The sequence below is a fragment of the Leucoraja erinacea genome, chromosome 13 (genome assembly GCF_028641065.1).
Source record: "Leucoraja erinacea ecotype New England chromosome 13, Leri_hhj_1, whole genome shotgun sequence".
Classification (NCBI taxonomy): domain Eukaryota; kingdom Metazoa; phylum Chordata; class Chondrichthyes; order Rajiformes; family Rajidae; genus Leucoraja; species Leucoraja erinaceus.
Genome location: NC_073389.1, coordinates 29085959 through 29108375, shown reverse-complemented (window position 1 = coordinate 29108375; position 22417 = coordinate 29085959). Strand labels below are relative to the sequence as shown.

The window sequence follows — 22417 nt, the reverse complement described above, 5'->3', positions numbered from 1 at the left end:
CCCACCGAGGGATCTCCCCACCGAGGGATCTACCCACCGAGGGATCTACCCACTGAGGGATCTTCCCACCGAGGGATCTACCCACCGAGGGATCTACTCCCCCGAGGGATCTACCCACTGCTGGATCTACCCACCGAGGGATCTACCCACTGAGGGATCTACCCACTGAGGGATCTTCCCACCGAGGGATCTACCCACCGAGGGATCTCCCCACTGAGGGATCTCCCCACCGAGGGATCTACCCACCGAGGGATCTACCCACCGAGGGATCTACCCACCGAGGGATCTACCCACAGAGGGATCTACCCACAGCTGGATCTACCCACAGCTGGATCTACCCACCGAGGGATCTACCCACTGAGGGATCTACCCACTGCTGGATCTACCCACTGCTGGAACTACCCACCGAGGGATCTCCCCACTGAGGGATCTAGCCACTGAGGGATCTACCCACCAAGGGATCCCCCCCCCCCCCCCCCCGAGGGATCTGTTTGTGTACTGTACTGTTCCTTGTTCTATTAGCTTTAAAAAATGTATAAGGACAGGCTTGATTCACAAGTTAAAGGTCAAAATTAAAGTTCCAGGAGATTTTGTTTATATATTAAGAGAGAAAGGGTAACTAGAAGGAGAATGGGACCCCTCAGAAACCAAAGTGGCCATCTCTGTGTGGAGCCGCAGGAGAATGGACATAAAGACTAGGGAACTTGGGGAAAGTAAAACAGTCGCGGAGATGCTGCATGCCCTAAAATATATGGTAGATAAATCTCCTAGGCCTGATTAGGTACGTTGTAAGATGCTGTAGTAAGCTAGAGAAAAATTTGCAGGAACACTGGTTCAGATATATGAATCATAAACATGGGTGAGGTGCTTGAAGACTGCAGCAGAGCTAATGCTGTACTTCTATTTAGGTATGGCTGCAAAAAACAAACTGGGGAGGATTCTGAGGCATAAGATATACAAGTAAGTTGGCAAGACAGTTTGATAGGAATAGTCAACAAGGTTTTGTCCGTGGGAGATCGAGTCTCACAAATTATATTGGGTTTTTTTAAGAGGTTATGAAGAAGACTGATGAATCAAGTAGATGTGGTCGACATGCACAGCAGCCTTTGATAAGGTTCTGCGTGGGGGGGCTGTTCTGGAAGGTTAGATTGTATGGAGTTCAGAGACCTAGTTGAGAATCATTGGCTTCATTGAAGGAAACAGAGGGTAGTCGTGGAGGGTTGATTTTCGGACTGGAGACCTGACTAGTGGAGTGCCGTAGGGAATGATGCTGGGTCTATTGCTGTTTGACATCTATAAATTGGATGAAAATGTACAGGGTAGGATTGGTAACATTTGTTGATAACATTAAAATAGGTGGTATTGTAGACAATGAAAATGGTTATCAAGAATTTCAGTAGGATCTTGATTAGCTGGGCAAATGATCCAAGAAATAGCAAATGGAGTTTAATTCAGATGAGTGTCAGGTGTTGCATTTTGAAATGGACCTTCACGGTGAATGGGAGAGCCCTGGGGAATGTGATCGAGCAGAGAGATCTACGAGTACAAGTACATTCCCTGAATGTGGCATCATAGGTAGATTGGGCAGAGATGGCATTTGACATGTTGGTCTTTAGCAATCATAGAACTAAGTTGGGACATTATATTACAGTTGCACGAGTTCAGTTTTGGTCATTAAGTTGGAATGAGTGTAGAGAGGCTTCTGCCAGGTCTTGAGGGCTTGTGCTGCCAGGTGACATCCAGATCAGATTCAGATTCGAATTTATTGTCACTGTGCAGTGTGCAGTACAGAGACAGCACAATTGTGCAGACTATGGCTTTATCCTTGGAGTGCTGGAGATTGAGTAGTGATCTTAAAGAGGTCATAAAATCATGAGGGCGTTAGTTATGGTGAACGCAGAGTCTTTTTTCCAAGGTATGGAATAAGAGCTAGAGGGCATGGGTTTAAGATGAGAAGGAAAATATTTAATAGTAACCAGATGGGCGAACTTTTCACACAGAGGGTGGTAGGTATATAAAATGAGCTGCAAGATTAAATAGTTGAGGCAGGTACAATAACATTTAAAAATCATTTGGTCAGATACATGGATAGAAAAAGTTCAGAGGGATATCTAATCCAGGCATGGAAAAATGGGACCAGCTTGGATGGGACACCTTGGTCAGCCTGGATGAGTTGGGCTGATTCCAAGCTCAATGATTCACCCATTAGTCATTAGTCAGCGACCGGCTCAGTCATTGTACAGGGTCACATTAACCAGTGACCGGTTATTCCATGGCAGGGGTTCTATTAACCCTACCTGAAACGTAACTTGGTAGGTGATGAGAGAAGCATCAATGGGTATCTTAATAGGTTGGAGGGAAATAAGTTATTCGATTGATCAAAAGTTGGCATTAACTCTTGGGACAAACTCCCTCCACCTCTGCAATAAGGGGAACAAATGTCACCCTTCCACACAAATCCTACCAACGCCACTTCCCCTCACCTACTCACCCATTTTTAGCGGCCAATTAACCTACCGATCTGCACTAATTTGGGACATGGGTAGAAATCTGAGCGCCCAGAGGTAACACATGCAGTGGGGATTGAGTCGGGGTCTATGGAGCGGTGACGCAACAGTTCGACAGCTGCACCACTGTACTGACCAATGGAACAGCACTTGAACTCTGACCTTTCAGACTATGCACAGTACTCAATCAACAATGTTCATTGTTCTTCGCTAATTACATTTGTTGAGCACCTTCCCCCATCATTGGCCCTTCCTACATTTCTGTTTGTCAGCACTGAGTGAATACTGAGCTGGCTCCAAACATCAGGCAAGATGGGTCTGACTTGTTCTAGGCATCTGAAACCAGGGGAAGCTCTTAGCTCAGGGAGGAGAGGATGGATTCCAGTGAGCGAGGCTCTGAACATGCTGACTGATGAGGAGATGAAGTCTGGTCTTGATCAGGATATGACCATGAGTCTCCGGAATATGGCCTCTGGAATACACCTGGGAAGCAGGAGGAGGGGAGGTGGAAAGGGAAACCAGAATAGGCTGGACCTCCCACAGCAGAACCACACTGGCAGGAGCCGCAGTGTTATGGCCAACAGGCTGATGCTCCTCTGGCTCACCCCCACAGCCCCGAATTCTCACTTACCTGGGACATAACCAGGTGCGGAGACCGCCTCACCGTCAGGCTTCATGTCCTTGATCCGCTTGGCTTCCACGGGATGGTTGAAGCGAAAGTAGTTCGACTGGCCCAGGCACAGAATGCAACCTGCAGTAAGTCAAGGTAAGAAAATTGATCAGTGACACTTCAGGGGCCAGACACCTGATCGGACCCAGATACATCCAGCCATTAATCCGCAACAACGTGTTACAGAATCAAAGCCAGACAATAATTACACGTGGCTGCCCCCTCTGGCCGTGCGTGGAAGTGTCGAGGGGACAGGAATGAGATCCCGCCAGCACAGCCCGGCCCACTTTTACTATAGTTTAGTTTATTGTCACGTGTACTGAGATGTTGTGGAAAGCTTATGTTGCGTGCTAACCAGCCAGCGGAAAGACAAAACATGGTTACAATCAAGCAATCAGCAGTGTACAGAAATAAGATAAAGGGAATGAAGGGAATCTGCACATGGAGGTGAGCAGGGAATGTCTCACTGAATTCCAGTGGAAGAGGGGGCAGTCATGGTGGTGCAGTCAGTAAGTTACTGAACTAGTGATCCAGAGATGCAACTTCATTCAGGTCCCACCATCGATACTGTGAAATGTGAATTCAATTCATTAAATAAATAGAAATTATATATTGTTTAAAGTATTTGCAATGGTGACCGTGAAACTGCTGGACTGCGAATAAAGACTCAGGGGAAGGATGTCCAGTCTTCAGCTGGTCCCTCCACCCCCACCAGTGTGGTTGTTACTTCACTCCACTTTGAGGTGGCAGTGGGACCAGTGCTGTCTGCCGCACGCCTTTTCATGGGCAATTAAAGAAGGGCAGTAATTGAACTCACATCCCCACATCCCCACAAAAGATAAATAAACAACAGTAATTCACCGGGTGTAGGCAGCGGCAAATCTGGACCCCCACCTGCGAGAGAAGCAACCAAGGAGAGTGCAATCACCTGAGCCTGGGCATGTACACCAGAATGAGTGATGACCAGGAACGTGGGAGTGACAGGAATGAGGGAATGACAGGGAAATGAGGGAGTAAAGAAATGGAGGGGTAATGGGGAGCAAGGGAGTGACGGGTGAACAAAAGAGTGATTGGGAATGATGCAATGACAGGGGAACGAGGGAGTTGCGGGATACAGAGAGTAACAGAGGAACAAAAAAGTGGGAGTGACATGGGTACAAGGGAGCGAAGGAGTACAAAGGTTCAAAGGAGTGACCCGACACAAGGCTCCTGACAAACCAGCTTCCAGACCCCGGGCCTCACTCACAGACTGACCGCACCTTCCCCAACGTCTTCCCATTGGTCTCATCAACAATACAACTCCTTGCTTTACAAACCAACTCACAGCAAAGGTCACATGGGCAGTGGCATCCTTCAGCACCCTGGGAAATCTGGTCAGCAGGCTCCAACTGTACCATGATTTTCTGGGAATAAGCACCAGTAAATTGTAAAACATGGTTTGGTGAAAGAGGTGAATTGGACGATGCCACTGCCCAGTGAAGGAAATAAAGTGGTACATTTTGGAAACACTCAGAAGACCAAGCAGGAGTGTGAGGAAATCAGGACCAGCAGCCCCCAGAAAGGCTTGTGATGCCACATTTTGTTAACTGTTTCCCTTTATGTAAAGATTGCACCAAGGCAGTCTCTGACCTGAAACGTTACATGTTTCTCTCTCCACAGACACTGTCTGACCTGCTGAATGTTTTGAGCATCGTCTGTTTTCACTCTGGGTTCCCAGGATCTGCAGTTCTTTGATTTTTAATTCCTAGCAGACAGAGCCCTGCCTGGTGAATATCACCCAGCCCTGATTATCCGCTCCCCTGAAACAACTGTGCTGGTGAAAAATGTTGCTGCATCGAACCTCGCCTACTGAACCCTTGCGGGAAAAGTTTATAATTTATCCATCCTGTCCCAGACATCTGGAAAACATTCCATCTTCTCCAGACACACCAGATGTTTACTTCTGTTCTGTTTGCCAAAGCTGCCTTTAAACTTCAATTTCCTTTCTCGAGTTAAAATCACGGCTTCTGAAATCTGGGAGACGGCAGGGCAAAAACAAAATCCGGGAGAATTCCTCAGATTCCTACTTGCCCACATTTCCCAAACGGGCCTCGGAGGCAGAGAAAAGGCCAGGACATGGGGAGCATGGAGGAAGACCAGCCACAACCATATTTGGTCAGAGACGGAGGAAAACATGATGCTCGCGTCAGACCTGGAAAAATTCCCTGCCTCTGTCACAGCTCTCAGAGGCAGGGAATTTTGCTGCCAAATAACGGCATGCACTATTGTGCAAGCAACCCAGCAGCTTGTGCATTGAGAGAAGCATCTGACTCATCGCAAGTTGCTGGAGAATTTGCCCTGTCCCCTCGTGAAGCTGATGAAAGAGCAGACTGCTGAAAAAATCTGCATTTCTGCCATTCCCCCAATCCACCCTCTGCACAGTCAGCCACATTCGCGAGTCTGGAGTCACAAACACTGGTGAAGGATTGCAGCTTTCCTTCACTGGAGGACGAGTGAGGAAGATGTTTACCCTGTAGTTTTACGGGGAAGTAACTATTTCTTCCACCAGCTGCATTCCATCAGTCCAATTTAAATCCAAATTGCTATGATGGGACTGAGACTCAGGCCACTGGATCAATGGTCCTCTGGACAGTACTGCACTGACATGAAGCTCCTGTCTCCCCAAGAGCTGCATTTGTACATCAGTTATTGCTGGACAATACGATGCCTAAATATTATGTTCCAGCTGAGGCAATCTATAGGTCTGCTAACCTTGCGAATCATACTTATCCCTGCACTGGTTACATGGAACATAGAACAGTACAGCATAGAATAGGCTCTTCGGCCCATGATGTCTGTACTGAACAAGGTGCCAAGACCATCTCTTATCTACCTACTCAGAGTCCATATTCCACCATCCCCTGCATATCCATATACAGGTACCTGTCAAAAGTCTTAAATTGAAGATTCAAGACTTTTGAAAAAGGTTGAATTTTTGGGAAATGTTGAACTGGAGATATATTAAACAAGCTGGGACTCTATTCCTTGCAGCACAGCAGGATGAGGGGTGATCTTATAGAGGTGTACAAAATCATGAGAGGAATAGATTGGGTAGATGCAGTCTCTTGCCCAGAGTAGGGGAATCGTGAAACAGATGACATAGGTTTAAGGAGAGGGAGAAAGGATTTAATAGGATGGTGGATGTTTGGAACGAGCTGCCAGAGGAGGTAGTTGAGGCAGAGACTATCGCAACGTTCAAGAAACAATTAGATAGGTACGTGGATAGGACAGGTTTAGAGGGATATGGGCCAAACGCAGGCAGGTGAAATTAATATAGATGGGACATGTTGGTTGATGTGGGCAAGTTGGGCCGAAGGGCCTGATTCCATGCTATATGACTCTATGACTTTAAACGAGTACTTCACATCTGTATTCACCATGGAGAAGGACATGGAGGATTGTGAAATCAGTGAGCGATATATCGATACATTTTGAGATCAAGAAGGAGGTGGGGATAGGCTTTTGAAATTAATCAAGGCGGATAAATCTTCATGACAGGATCTATTCTAGGTAATTGAGAAAGGCAAGAAATTAGTTTACAGGGACTAGTGAGCCTCACAACAGTAGTAGGGAAGCTACTGGAGAGGATTGTTCAGGGTGGGATTTACTCGCATTTGGAAGTCAATGGGATAATTTGGGACAGTAAGCGTGGCTATGTCTGCGGAGGAGGTCTTTGAGGAGGTAACAATGGGATTGATGAGCAAGGGGCAGTGGATCTTGCATAAATGGGTTTTAGTAAGCCACTTGAAAAAGACCACTATCATAAGCTGACCCAGAAGATTAAGATGTGTGGGATCCACGGTGACTTAGTAGTTTGGGCTCAGAACTGGCTTGCCCATAGAAGACAGAGGGTAGTGCTGGAAGTGCATTATTGGCTGGAGGTCTGTGACCAGTGGTGCTCCACTCAGGGACCTGTGCGAGGACCTCTGTGGTTTGTAATATATTTAAACAACTTGGACATAAATGTAGTTGGATTGGTTAATAATTTTGGAGACAACAGCAAAATTAGTGGAGTTGCAGACTTTGAGGAAGGCTGGCCAAGGACACGGCTGTCCAAGGACACGGCATGACTTAGTTCAGTTACGGATATAGGCAGAGAAATAACGGGTGGAGTTTAATCCAAACAAGTGTGGGATGTTGCACTTTGGGGGAAAAAGTAAAAGTATACAGTTAATGGTCAGAGCCTTTAACAACACTGATGTACAGAGGGATCTTGGGGTCCAAATATGTAATTCCTTGAAAATTGCATCACAATTAAATATAGTGGTAAAGAGGCATACGTATGCTTCATTCGAGACCTTAAATTTATGTCAGGAAGTCATGTTGCAACTTTATAAAATTTTGGTTAGGCCACAGTATTGTGTACAGTTTTGGTCTCCCCATTACAAGAAGAATATGGAGGTTTGGAGAGGGTGCAGAAGAGGTTTACTAGAATGCAGCTAGATTACAGGTATTAGCTGTAAGGAGAGATTGGACTAACCTGGATTGAGTGATGGTGAGTTCGTAAAACGCTCCCAAGGGTAATTGTGGAAGCATTTACAATAGTAGTGTGTAAAGACTGGCATATGGATATACAATACAATACAATACAATATCATTTATTTGTCATTTGAACCTCACATGAAGTTCAAACGAAATTTGTTTCTGCAGTCATACAAGAAAAGAACCAAGACACACATCAACACAATCCACACAAACATCCATCACAGTGAATCTCCCCCTCACTGTGATGGAAGGCAAAGTCTTGTCTTGTCTCTCCCCTGCTCTCCATTCTTCTCCCGATGTCAAAGTCAAAGTCAAAGCCAGAACATGGAGGGAAATGGATCACACGAAGGCAGCTAAAATTAACCTGGCATCATATATGGAACAGACAAAGGGCCTGTTCCTGTGGTGTATTGTTCTACGTTCTGTTTCATGGTAAAATGTCACCTATTTTAAACTTCTCATGCTTTCTGCATCCAATACTTCTTTCCCAGAATTCCCTTCTCAATGATCTGCTTAAATAATTGATCCTAATTTTTTTTTCGTTATTTCTTTCTAAAAGCGAAACCTCTTCTCTTTCAGTTCTCCCATATTTGGCAGAGGTCCCAAACCCTATGTTCTTGTCCCCATACCTAGGATAGCTCATACCTCCAACAAGTAACGGTACCACAGAGACTTTGAGCCTCGGGAATCAATACACGAAGTGCCTGAAAACTTTACACAGAGAAAGGCCAGATGTTTTACTGAAGCCTGTTATTCCAAGCAATGAACATTGTTGCTAAACCCAACAGTGTAGCATCCACCTGAACACTCAGGCAGGAGGACCAGGAGTGTTCCTGTACCTTCATCCCATTCAAATATCATCCGACATGCAAATCTTCATGCCTGTGCTTGATCATTTATCAGAATGCTACTTCTGTGAACTCAATATTATGTTTCTCCCACGCAATTATTAAAGTGACTACACTTGGAAAAATACTTCATACACTGCCAAGTATTCTGGGAAGTCCCAAGATTGTGAAATGCAACCTATATAAATGGAAGTAGCTTAAAGTCGTCAAATTGAGTTTATTGTCCAGTGCACAAGTTGAGCACACCACAAGGTTGTTTACCTGCAGCAAATACAAACTCTTCTTCAGAGTGGTGAATATCCAGAGCATGTTACAATGGATACGCTTGGGTAAACCACCTTGGCCATCCTCTCTCCTTGCTGCTCCCATTGTGAAGAAGGCCTGAGAACCATTACCTCCAGATTCAAGAAAAGGTTCAACACATCGGGTTCTCGAACCACCCAGCACAACTCCACCTCAGCCCCAAAACACCACGGAATTCGCACTAAAATGGCTGCTCTATGCACTTTTGCCTTTTAAGGCCGGTGCAATGGTAGAGTTGCTGCCTTACAGCAGCAGAGTCCCAATTCAATCCTGACTACGGGTGCTCGTCTGTACGGAGTTTGTACATTACCCCCATGACCTACGTGGATGCTCCAGTTTCTTCCCCCGCTACAAAGATGTACAAGTTTGTAGGTTATTAGCTTCGGTAAAATTGTAAATTGTCCCGACTGCGTGTCGGATAGTGTTAATGTGTGGGGATCGCGGGTCAGTGCGGACTCGGTGGGCAGACATCTAAACTAAACTAAACTACTATCATGAGTGAGAACAATTGATAATTTATCGTATATTTATTGTTGTGTCTGATGTGCCTATAAAGCTGCAGCAAAGAAAGAATTTCATTGTTCCAGTTCCCATTCAGTGCATCTGACAAATCAACATTCTTTAAAATCTGGAGCTGCCCCAACATCCCCTCTACATCCAGAGCCCAGCTTTAAGGAACAGAATTAATCCAGGGCAAGGAGTCAACGTGTGTAAACGGGCCCATCACTTTCCAGGCCCTAATCCACCCCCACACTCACATCGGCTTTCAGAACCATGGTCAAAGGTCAGTTTGTTTTGCAGCACAATTGGAATTTAGCAAGTAACTGAAGAAAACTCTTTGAGTAAGTGTCAGACACAAGCTGCTGATGAGCCTCAGATACACACATATCCACGGGATAGAGGCCCTACATTTTTTTTTTAAGCAGGTTCCAACTGTGTTATTTATTGATGCACTAAAATCAGGCTGTGACCATGCATAAACAACAGAGGGATCTTATCTACGACTCTGGAATGGATTAATTCCACTGGACACACAGCAAGAACATGCTGCTCGGTCTTACAAATGAACAAGCAAGAGAAGGATGGTGAAATGTTGTACAACTGGAGTTAAACCAAGAGTCAGCCAAACATGGTTCTGTTCCAAAAATAAAGACTGGAGGAACCCAGCAGGTCAAGCAGCATCTGGGGAGGAAATGAGCAAATGACATTTCAGGTCGGGATCCTTCTTCAGAATGATGGAGTAGAAGGATGAAAATTGGTCGAGAGAGGCAAGGGGGAAGGATGGGGCCTAAGCTGGCACGATATACCAGGCGGGAAGAGATTGATTGGCACTGGATCGGGTGGGGAAAAGTGCAATGATAGTTACAATGCTGGAGATAATAAGTGGAAAGACAAATGGCTGCAGACAGTGGAATTTGTTAAGAAAGAAGGGTGAGGAGTGAAATGTAGGGTGGATGGGAAGAGAAGGGGTTAGGAGACCTGGGCGATAGAGGTGGGCGATGAGCAGCAGGAGGTGGAGAAGGGGAAAGGAACACATATACCTGTAAATGGATCGATTGTAACCATGTATTGTGTTTCTGATAACTGGTTAGCATGCAACAAAAAGCTTTTCACTGTACCTTGGTACACATGACAATAAACTAAACTGAACATACTGCAACCACCCCCAACTTACTGAATCCATCTGACATTTGCCCCATCTCTTCTCCTCACCTTTTATTTCCATCAGTCTGAAGAAAGATATCTACCCAAAACTTCAATTGTCTATTTCCCTCCACAGATGCTGCCTGGCCCATTGAGTTCCACCAGCACTTTGTGTTTTTTGCTCAGGACTCCAGCATCTGCATCATCTTTCATCTCCATACTTCTTATCTATCTGGACCATGCATTAAAAACTGGAAACAACCCTCAACTCAACCTTGGGCCTATTGTGGTGAGATTAAATATACCTTATTTGGAAGAGAATGGCTAACTAGGGATAGCCAGCACAACTTTGTATGTGACAGGTCGTGTTTCACATGTCACATACGTGTTGAGGAGGTGGGGAGGAGATTGATGAAGTTAGGACAGTGGATGTGGTATACATGGATATTAGTAAGGCTTTTGATAAGGCCCCTCATGGTTGACTGGTCCAGAAGATTAAGATGTATGCTATTCATGATGACTTGGTCATATGGATTCAGATCTGGCGTTTTCATAGAAGACAGAAGATACAGCAGGATATAGACCAGCTGGAAAAATGGGCAGAGAAATGGCAGATGGAGTTTAACCCGAGCAAATGTGAGGTGTTGGCCTTTGGAAGGTTCAAAGTCAGGAGAGACTATACAGTTAATGGCAAGACCCTTAACAGCATTGATCTGCAGAGGATTCTTGGAGTCCAAGCTCATAGCTCACTGAAGGTGGCAGCACAAGTAGATAGGATCGTTAAGAAGGTGTTTGATATGCTTGCCTTCATTACTAGGGACATTGAATATAAGAATTAGGAAGCAATGATGCACCTCTGTAGGTCCTTTGTTAGGTCACATGCAGTTCTGGTTGCACCATTTCAAGAAAGATGTAGAGGCTTTGGAGAGGCTGCAGAGGAGGTTTACCAAAATGCTCACTGGATTAGAAGGTTTAAGGTGCAGGGAGGGGTTGGATAAGATTGTTTTTGCTGGAATGTCAGAGGTTGATGTGAGACTTGAGAGAAGTATATAAAATTATGTGAAGCATAGATACGGTAGATAGTCAGAACCTTTTTCCCCCAGGGTGAAAACGGCTAACACTAGAGGGCATAGTTATGTGATGACAGGGGGAAACTTTAATGGAGATGTGCGGGGCAAGTTATTTACACAGAGAGTTGTGGGAGCCTGGAGCGCGCTGCCAAGGTTGGTGATGGAGGCAGATACGATAGTGGCATTTAAGAGATTTTTGGATAGGCACATGGAAGTGCAGGGAATAGCGGGATATGGATTAAGTACAAGCGGATTAGATCAATTTAACTTGGCATCATGTTCGGCACAAACGTGGGCCGAAGAGCCCGTTCCTGCAATGTACTGTTCTATGTTCTATTGAATTTCAATATTATTCAATAGAGTGAACCCGAGGCACCCATGGCATCCCGAGGCACTTCCAAGATATTAGCATGTTACCTCAAGGATAAATATTGGCCAGGTCTATGGGGAAAGTCCCCCATCCTACATAGAAATACTGCCAGAGTACATTTGACAACAGACAAGGTCTTCATTTAACATCTCTCCTGACCTGCAGTCCACACTCATGATTTATCGGGACTGGTGTAAACCTAAATTTTTCTGTCCATGTCTAGAGTGGGATTTGAACCACAACTTCCTGCCACAGCATGGAGAGTACATGTTGAAACTCTGTCATCCAGTACCCTTTGTATCTGATTGACACCGGACCACAAAATATCCAGGCCACAGAAATGACCCCCGGCTATCTCCCTCTGAGCAGGAGAACTGTTCTTTTCTAAGTATAGTTACTCCTGGGTCATCTGAGGATTTCAAAAACTGTGCACAACCCAAAGTTTACATAAATGGCAAACGCTGTCCACAGAACTTACTCTGGTAGATTAATTAGGAACTGACTAGACAGATTTTAGATAAGTTTAGATCTCAGTTAGAAGTAATTCAGCAGTAGTACAGATCTGAACTGCAATTCAAAACATGCCAGACCATAGAATGCCGGACTAGACAGTTTCACCCTTAACTACCAAACAAGGTATAGTCACAGAGCATGGAAACAGGCCCTTTGGCCCAACTCGTCCATGACGACCAGAATGCACCATCTTAGCTATTCCCATTTGTCTGTTTTGACACATAATCCTCCAAACCTTACCTATCAATGCACCTTTCCAACTATATTTTAAATGTTGCTATTGTACCCTCCTCTTCCACTTCCTCTGGCAGCTTGTTCCATATACCCACCATCCTCTGTGGGGAAAGGCTGCCCCTCAGGTTCTTATTAAATCTTTTCCCTCTCACCTTAAACCTATACCCATTAGCCCTGGTTCAAATTCAGTCCTTGAACTTCCTTTCCATGAAGAGCTCTAAACTCTGCAGGGGTTGCACCAAATTGCAACAATTTTCAAAAGAACTGCTAATTTGGACCTGCATTTATGGCATATTAAGGGATCTGCTGCATTTGGGATGACAAATTGTGGTGGTGAACCATTCTGCTGCTGCTGCTGATGGTTCACAGCTCCTCATGGATTCCCATTTCCAAGCTGTTAGGTCTGTTTGAAGAACAACTATAGTGCCACATATACGACTGAAGACGTCAGTGTGAAGATCGGACTCGGTCACCATGAGGGTGCATCATAGAGTCATAGAGTTGTACGACACAGAAAGGACGCTTAAACCAAACACATCCATGCCAACAAGTTACCTATCTGAGCTAGTCGAATTTGCCTACGACTGCTCCATCCACTCCAAACTTGTCCTACCCGTATAACTGATAAAACAACTTTTTAATGTCATACCTATACCCACCTCTACCACTTCCAATAGCAGCTTGTATCGTATACTCATCACTGTGTGTACATGGAACATACACATACAGAAACAAGAACAGCAGATGCTGGTTTATGCCAAAGTTATAGACAAAGTGCTGGAGTAACATGCTGAGTTACTCCAGCAGTCTGTATCTGTACACAAAGAGAATATTTCCTCTGTGTGAAAATGTTGGCCCCTCCCTCAGGTGCCTTTAAATCCTACATCCTCTCACTGTAAACCTCTGCCTCTAGCAGATTCAGATCTGGCGTTTTCATCGAAGACAGAAAATACAGCAGTAGATAGACCAGCTGCAAAAATGGACGGAGAAAGGCAGATGGAGTTTAACCCAAGCAAGTGTGAGGTGTTGGTCTTTGGAAGGTTCAAAGTCATGGGAGACTATACAGTTAATGGCAAGACCCTTAACAGCATTGATGTGCAGAGGATTGTGTTTCAAAAGAGTAAAATTGAATTTGGTGGGCTGAATTCCCACGCAAGTTTATTTCCATTTATGCCTAGGGGCAGTACAGAGATCGGCAGATTAGCAGCAACATCCCCTTTAAAGATTTATATGATCCCTGCATCATGGTTCAATCTTTGTTGCTGTATTTTACAAGACGTTTGTTTAGCCTTAAAACATAGAATTGCTGAGCAAGACATTGTTATTTAAAGGGGCAAGGAGATGATATATAGTCCAGCAATTCGTAAGCATAGAATTATGTGTTATGGTCAGTGATTCTTTACGATCAATTCTCATACACCCCCCCCCCCACCGCCCTCCCACTTCACTCTCTTACTCCATCTCCTCACTCTCTCACCCTCATTAATCTCCCCTCCTCACTCTCTCACCCCACTTCTACCCCACCATCCCCTCACTCTCTCATCCCCATTAATCCCCCCCCCCCCCCCTCCTCCTCCTCTCTCTCTCAAGCACACACCCGATGTCGGACGGCTGAATCTGCTAGAGGCACATTACTATTCAAACTATCTGGATTTTTTCTCTGGGGGGGGATATCAGAGTTTGACTGTACAGCGATGTGGGTACAACTGCGGTGTGAGGGTACCTCGCAGTCCGCCCAAAGTTTAGCAGAGCCCGGTTGTGGGGCGACTTTGGGGAAGTTTGGGGCGACTTTAGGGTGGTGGGATCCTGTTACTTTTGGTGACAGGGAAGCCCCCGCAACACTGTCCGCGACAGACCCCGTCCCCGCCCGGGCCACAGCAAGGCAGAAAGCGGTAGATACTCACTCGCAGGTCGGGCGGCTCCGGTCCGGGACACAGCCGCCGCTGTCCGGGGCTCTCTCTCCTCCACACCCCGGGACCAGCTGGTGAGTGAGAGAGTGAGAGAGCGGCCGGCGGCGCTCACACTGTCCGAGCCGCACAGACTCACTCACTGACTGGCAGCGAATGGAGCCCGGCGCCGGATGGGGGGCGGCGGCCGTCGTCCGCTCGGGGGGAGGAGAGAGGGAGGGGGGAGAAGGGGAGGGAGGGGGAGATGGGGGGAAGAAGTGGGACAGGGGGGGGGGGGGGAAAGGGGGGAGGGAGTGAAAGAGAGGAGGGGGAGAGGGGGAGGGGGGAGGGGGGGGAGGAAAGAAGGGTGTGTGTGTGTGAGGGGAGTGGGTTGCCTCCAACCCTCAGTGCTGGCCATGCGACCTTCCTCCTGATCAGGGTGAGGGGTGACAGCGCTGGGGAACCTGCCAGTGGTGCATGGGGCCATGTGATGCAACAGCCTCTGAGTTGCATTGCAAGGGTTGACACCAACCATCTCCACACTCCGGGTCTTCTTGTCACTCACTGTCCTGGGTGAACAGTGAGTTCAGGGACAGCCACACACACTGGACCTGTGAGGGAGATTCATCTGCTCCATGTGCCACCGGTTGGGCCAGACATTCAGGCCCTCCGCAGAGACAGTCCTGGTGTGCATTTGCAGTCAATCCACGCACACAGCGCCATGGGGTAACTTCCCTACTCTTCCTTGGATACCATCTTGATGTCCTCATTGACCAAGCACCCCAATTTCAGATGTCTATGTAAAACAACACTCCTATTGTTGCGGCATTGGACCGTCGGCCTGGATTACTGCGTGAGTCCTGCACTTTAACTAATAAAGCACAAATAAAACAAATCCCCAAAATGATCTCTGAAATTAAAAAGGTCATTTGTATTTGCAACAACAAAGATTCATACCAACACTAGCTGTTAATCACGTGATATTTATATTATGTTTCTGGAATGCTGTACATGGACTGGTGGCTGATCCATCTTTATGGCTTTGCATGAAGTGACAGTGTTGACAAAATATAAGAGTACAAATTACCTCAAAAATAAACTCTCACCTGCATTCCCCAACACGTACACAGAGGGTGATAGATGTAGGGATTGGGCTACCAGAGGAAGTGGGAGAGGCGGATACAATTATGGCATTTAACTCACGGTGATACTTGGAGAGGAAATGTTTGGAAGGATATGGGCCAGGAACAGAACTTGCTCAGGCAGCTTGGTCTGCATGGATGAGTTGGGCTAAAGGGCCAAAGCCCTTTAGTTCTATACTGTATAACTCTATGATTGTAGGACAAATATCTTTTGTAAAATACAAAAATGCTGAATGTAGAGGTGTAGTCAATGACGTGCTGAATACAGAGGTGTAGTCAACGACTTTGTTGAGTGGTGTGGGCTGATTCACCTGCAGCTCAACACCGACAAGACTAAGGACTTGGTGGTGAACTTTAGGAGGAGAGGAACATCCCTGTCCCCTGTCTCCATCAATGGTGTGGATGTGCAGTTTACCAGAGAGTACAAATACCTTGGAGTGTACCTGGACAGTAAACTGGACTGGTCCAGGAACAATGAGGCCCTGTACAAGAAGGGACAGAGCCGGCTGTACTTTTTGAGAAGGCTCCACTCCAACATCTGCAGTAAGATGCTGCAGATGTTCTGCAATCAGTGCCATCTTCTTTGCTGCCGTGTGCTGGGGCAACAGGGCGAAGGCCGCGGATGCCAATACAATATTTAAAAAAACTAACCAGGAAGGCTGGTTCCTTCCTGGAGGCAGAGTTGGATTCAAGGGAGGTGGCCTTGTAGGGGGGGATGCTCCTCAAACTGTGGAGCATCCTGGACAATACAGCTCCCTCCCTCCATGGTCAACCTGAGGCAATAGATTGCTTTCACCAAGATGCAGGACAGAATGCCACTGGAGATCCTTCTTCCCTGTGGCTATCAAACTTTCCAATTCCTCCCCCTTCTGTCGTGGGGTAGACTGAGACCGACTCCCCTCACCAATCTTTGCACATCCCCCGAGTCTTACCACTCATCACTTTAATTTCATGTTTCATATATTTTGTGTTTTTATGACTGTTGGCAGATCAAGTTTCCTCCTGGGATAAATAATGTTCTATCGTATCGTATCGAATACAGTTGTGATTGAAGTTGTGTTCAATAAAGTACGGGAAGAAACTGCAGATGCTGGTTTACTGTTTGAAGAAGGGTCTCAACCCAAAACGTCACCCATTCCTTCTCTCCAGAGATGCTGCCTGTCCCACTGAGTTACTCCAGCATTTTGTGTCTATCTTCGGTGTTCAGTAAAGGTTGGTCATGGCTTCCTTGTTCCTGTTCTCGATGTCTCTATTTATAAAGCCAGATCCCATAAACTTTTGGAACCACTTTTCAAAATTTCAACAAACTCTGCATATTTACCCTCAGATCTACCCTACTTCGTTCAAACTGGGTTAAAAAGCCTCCTATCATTCTTCCAGCCAAAATGTGTCACTTCACATTTCTCATCATTAAATTTAATCTGCCACCTTTATGCCCAGCTGTCTATATCTCCACGATCTGTTACTGACCCACTAAGGATTCAGTACATCTACCAGTCTTGTGGTATATACAAATTTGGAAACCATGCCCTTTACATGCAAATCCAAGAATGTAAAGCCGTCCTGGTCTAGGTCCCAGGGAATGTCACTGTACTCCATAAAACAGTGAGAGAATAAAAAGCTATGGTAAAGTTCCTGTTGTAGGAAGGATATCACTAAACTGGAAACGATACAATAATGATCTAAAATGATGTAACTGGGTGTGGGCTATTTGCTGGATAGACTAGAACTGTTTTCCCTGGTCTAGGAGGTTGAGGCGTGAGCTTATTGAGGATAATAAAATATGAGGGCCATAGATAAGATGGATGGTCACAGCCTTTTCCCCAGGGTTAGGGAGTCTAAAACTAGACAACATAGATTTAAGGTAAGAGGGGAAAAATTTAAAAGGAGAGACAACATTTTCACAGGCTAGTGAGGACATGAAACTAGTTGCCAGAGGAAGTGGTAGAAGAGGGTACATTATAATGTTTAAGAGACACTAGGAAAGGTACATGTCTAGGAAAGATTCAAGGCACATGGCCATGCACAGGTAAGTGGGACTAACCTGGTTAGGTAACTTGGTCAGCATGGATGAGTTGGGCCAAAGGGCCTGTTTTTGTGCTGTATAACTTTATGATTATGCAATGTGAGGGTACTCATCAGCCATTGAGAGGAAAACTCGGTTAAACTCTTGGTCAATGACCTTTCATTAGAAGTGGGAGAAGTTAGAAAACAAGTGTGTTTGACATTGTGGGGGAGGAGGGCTGGCTCAGCACACTGAATGTTTCGAACATTCTCCTTTTTAATTTCAGCCTTTCAGCACCTGCGGTGATTTTTTGTTTCTCTCTCACGGGTTGCCTCTCACCTGATGTGTCCTGCTACAACCCCGTCTACTCCCTGGAATTCAGTGTCTTTGGTGAACCCATTATCTCAAACATAGACTGGAAGGTATGCACATTCTGCCAGGGAGATTAAGTTGCTGCTGAAGTCATAATTAGAGGAAAGCCTGAACTAGTCTGGTGTTTTCGTGGTGGCTGACATGTTGGATCCTGGATCACAAAGCTTGTATAATTAATATATACATTCTCAGCACAGGTATCAGTACAATGTCATCTATACCTGAAATGAAAGGAAAGTGTGAGGAAGAGGGAAAGACAGCCTGGCATCCTGTTCATCAACAAGCCTCAGCAGCAAGGACTCTGTGCCAGGTTTGCTGACTCTGCACAAAGTATTTGTTGAAGGTTTCTTTGAATGTTGTAAGTGCATTGAGTCGATGCAAATTGAGCCAATTATCCCGTGATGAAACACCAAGTATCTGCTCACATTCTGTGAGTGCAGGCTGTGCCGTTACTCTGATTTGTGCTTTGAGATTGAAAAAATTTCAAAAGTTGATGTATTGTTTAACCAAAGTTATATCGAGAGAAAAATATCCAAGCCAAACCAATAATGAACCTTACCAAACTCAAGCCTGTCTCCAAAGTGGAATTTAAATGCCTTTAAACTTCCAAACAAGGAGTTCTGTAACTGAGATCTGTCTGACTGTGTGGCACAGTGACGCAGCTAGTGGAGTTGCTGCCTCACAGTAGAAGAGACACGGGTTCAATCTTGAACCCAAGATCAGGATTGAACCCGTGTCTCTGGTGCTGTCTGAGTTGAATTTATACATTCTCCTCGTTACTTTGTGGGTTTTATCCGGGTGCTCCACTTTCCTCCCACATCCCAAAGACGTGCAGGTTGGTGGGTTAATTGTTCTCTGTAAATTGTCCCTCGTGTTGGTGAGGGATAGAATCCAGGGAGAGTTGATGGGAATCTGGGAAGAAGAGGTTTCAGGGATAGATTGGCGGGGGAATGGTGTTGCTCTGTGAGTTGGCATAGTCGCTCATGGACTGAATGGCATCCTATGTCATATGAAATGTGAAATACTAGTGTGGATCATTGGCTGCTAACAGGAAATTCGGCAGAGGGTTAAATACGTCATTTTTCTGACTAGCATGATGCAATGATTGTTAGCCATTGTGCCGTGATTGGTGCTGTGGCCTTGACTTCCTACAATTTTAGTTTAGTTTAGTTTAGAGATACAGTGTGGAAACAGGCCCTTCAGCCCACCGAGTCTGTGCCGTCCAGCCATCCCTGCACATTACCTCTATTCTACATACACTAGGGACAATTTAACTTTCTACCAAGCCAATTAACCTACAAACCTGTACGTCTTTGGAGTGTGGGAGGAAATCAAAGATCTCGGAGAAAACCTACATGGTCACGGGGAGAATATACAAACTCCGTACAGACAGCACCCGTAGTCGTGATTGAACCCGGGTTTCTGGCGCTGTAAGCTCTGTTAGGCAGCAACTCTACTGCTGCGTCGCCGTGCTGCCGTGCACCCAACACGTTATTCATATAAATAACGTGGATGAAAGCACCAAAGGTGTGGTTGATCAAATTACAGATGACACAAAAATAAAGCAAAAGCTAGCAACTCTGGTGAGTAGATGTTAATTGCAGTGTCAGGTGGGGGTGGAGACAGCGACAGAGGCTGGGAGGTGATAAGTGGAGAACAAAAGACTAGATTCTGGAATCCGATAGGAAAGGAAGATGGTCCAAATAGAAGACCAGGTATCAGTCCAAAAACCACCTCTGAACTTTGTGGACCAATACCTGGAACTCGCCCACTCCAGCGAGTTCAGAGGAGGTTTATGAACCAATAACGGGCATGTTGTTCTATGAAGAAAGGTTAGACAGGCCAAGCTTGGGCACAAGGTTGCCAACCCTGCTTTACGATAAATACTAACATTCACAGACCAATCAGTGAACACATCCTCAACTAGTTCAACGGTCCTAACTTCTTGCACAGTCGTCCAATGCATAACTCCACACGACATATGTGGGGCAATGGCATTATTGTATTGCAGTGTATCACCGCTACCTCTGACACAATGACCATAGCCACTGGCCCTTGCAACTGGATGTTCCCTTTAGCTCTTAAACAATACACATAGCTATCAGCACAGGGGAATCACATACACCAGCTACTCCTGACAGCACACACATTCATTGACACAGGCGCAGTGTGCACACACACACCTGCAACTCCCAACACTTACAGAATGCACATGCTCACTAACACTGACACAGTGCGTACACACCCTCTGACACAGTGCATGCACACATCCACTGACACTGGCGGCCCCTCTCCCTGTCAGAATCGTGTGAGTGCGGGTGGGAGTGGTTGCAGGCCAGGCACCTACCTTGGGTCAGATGTGTGGGCTCTTTCACCAGAAACCCGTCCATGGTGCAGCAGTTGCCACAGGGGTGCAGCATGATCACCCCCTTCAGGTTTTCAATGTAACAGTGCTCCGCTGCCACGTCCGCCCCTTGTATTATAATGTCCTGCGGGACGGCAGCATCTTCGGTACCAATCCTCGTCTTGCCTGAAGACAAACATAAACCCTGACATCAGTGGCAATCCGACTGAACTGTCCTCACGCTGACATGGAGCATCCATGGACCCTCACTGATTGTCCCCGGACCACCCTCCGGCCACTCGGTCAAGGGTCAAGAGAGTCAAGGGTGTTTTATTGTCATATGTCCCAGATATAACAATGAAATTCTTACTCGCTGCAGCACAACAGAATATGTAAACATAGTACACTGAACAATATGTTAAACGAGAGAGAAAAAAAGTTCAGTGTGTATACACATACGCACGTCTATATATATAAATATATACATACATTTTATTTAATATATATACATATACATACACAAACCCACACTCAAAAAAACAAACAATAGTAGAATAATAATAATAATAATAATAATAATAATAATAATAATAATAAGAAGAAGAAGAAGAAGAAGAAGAAGAAGAAGAAGAAGAAGAATAGTCTATTGTAGTTCAGAGCTTATTTGAGGTTGTAGTGTTTAATAGCCTGATGGCTGTGGGAAGAATCTGTACCTGAACCTGAACGTTTCAGTTTTTAGGCTCGTGTACCTTCTCCCGATGGCAGGGGTGAAATGAGTGTGTGGCCAGGATGGTGTGTGTCTCTGATGATGTTAGCTGCCATTTTGAGGCACGACTCCGATAAATCCCTTTGATGGTGGGGAGGTGATGGACTGGGCAGTGTTCACAATTTTTTGCAGTCTTTTCCGATCCTGGACGTTCAAGTTGCTGAACCAGACCATGATGCAACCAGTCAATGTGCTCTCTACTGCACACCTGTAGAAGTTCAAGAGAATCCTCTCTGACATACCAAATCTCCTTAATTTTCTCAGGAAGTAGAGGCGTCGATGTGTTTTATTTATAATTGCATCAGTGTGTTAGGACCAGGAACTATCTTCTGAAATATGCACTCCCAGGAATTTGAAGTTTTTGACTCTCTCCACCGTCGTCCCGTTGATATAAACAGGATTGTGGGTCCTCATCCTTCCCGTTCCAAAGTCCCCAATCAGTTCATTGGTTTTACTGATACTGAGAGCCATGTCGTTGCGCTGGCACCATTTGGTCAATCGGTCGATCTCAATGAAATTGCCTCACCCGCTGAGTTTCTCCAGCATTTTTGTCTACCTTCTATTCTCTGACTCATCACCATCTGTAATTCATCTAACATTTCTCACTCAGCAGTGAGGGATGCCCCTGCACATGAACCCATCCAGCCCACAAGCTTCTCGATGAATGGAGAACAGCAGTCGGAAATGGTCACAGGACAGCACAGCGTTGCAGCTGGTAGAGTTGCTGCCTCACAGGCCCAGCGACCCAGGGTCAATCCTGACCTCAGGTGCTGTCTGTTGGCACTGCGTGTCTGTTACCTCTCTCCAGGGCCTGTTGAACGAGGGGGCTCATTGTGTTCCTGAGCAGGGGCGCCCCTCACTACTGAGTGAGAAATCCCTCAGAAACAGCCATCGATGCCTCATCCCATGGATTAAGAGGTTTCCAAATGCTGATATTGCCCAGGTCAGTCCCCACCACAGCTTAGTGTAAACACTTTAACTAACAACAAGCAAAGAACGGGGGGGAGTGTGATGATGGAGGGGGAGAAGGGAATGAAATGTCGCAGAGGGGAAGGAATGGAATGGGGGAGAAGGTCGGTGAGGAGGAGTAGGGAGAAGGGGAGTAGAGAAGTGGAGGAGATGGGAAAGAGAGTAGGAGAGAAGGGAATGGAAGGGGAGGCAAGATAGGGGGAGGGGAGGAGGGAAGGGAAGAGAAGAGAAAGGGAGGAGGAGAAAAGGG

General features: G+C 45.9%; 1 protein-coding gene across 6 annotated transcripts in view; it reads right to left on the bottom strand.

The window, feature by feature from the left end:
- The window catches only part of LOC129702771 (pleckstrin homology-like domain family B member 2), a 115900-nt gene that overhangs the window by 78829 nt on the left and 14654 nt on the right, over positions 1 to 22417 (bottom strand). For all 6 annotated transcript variants that reach the window (XM_055644729.1, XM_055644726.1, XM_055644724.1 and 3 more), the window contains 2 exons: positions 20436 to 20618; positions 3139 to 3258 (listed from right to left, as the gene is read on the bottom strand). In XM_055644729.1, coding sequence (XP_055500704.1) covers positions 3139 to 3258; positions 20436 to 20618 — 303 coding nt within the window. The remainder of the gene's footprint in view (positions 1 to 3138; positions 3259 to 20435; positions 20619 to 22417) is intronic.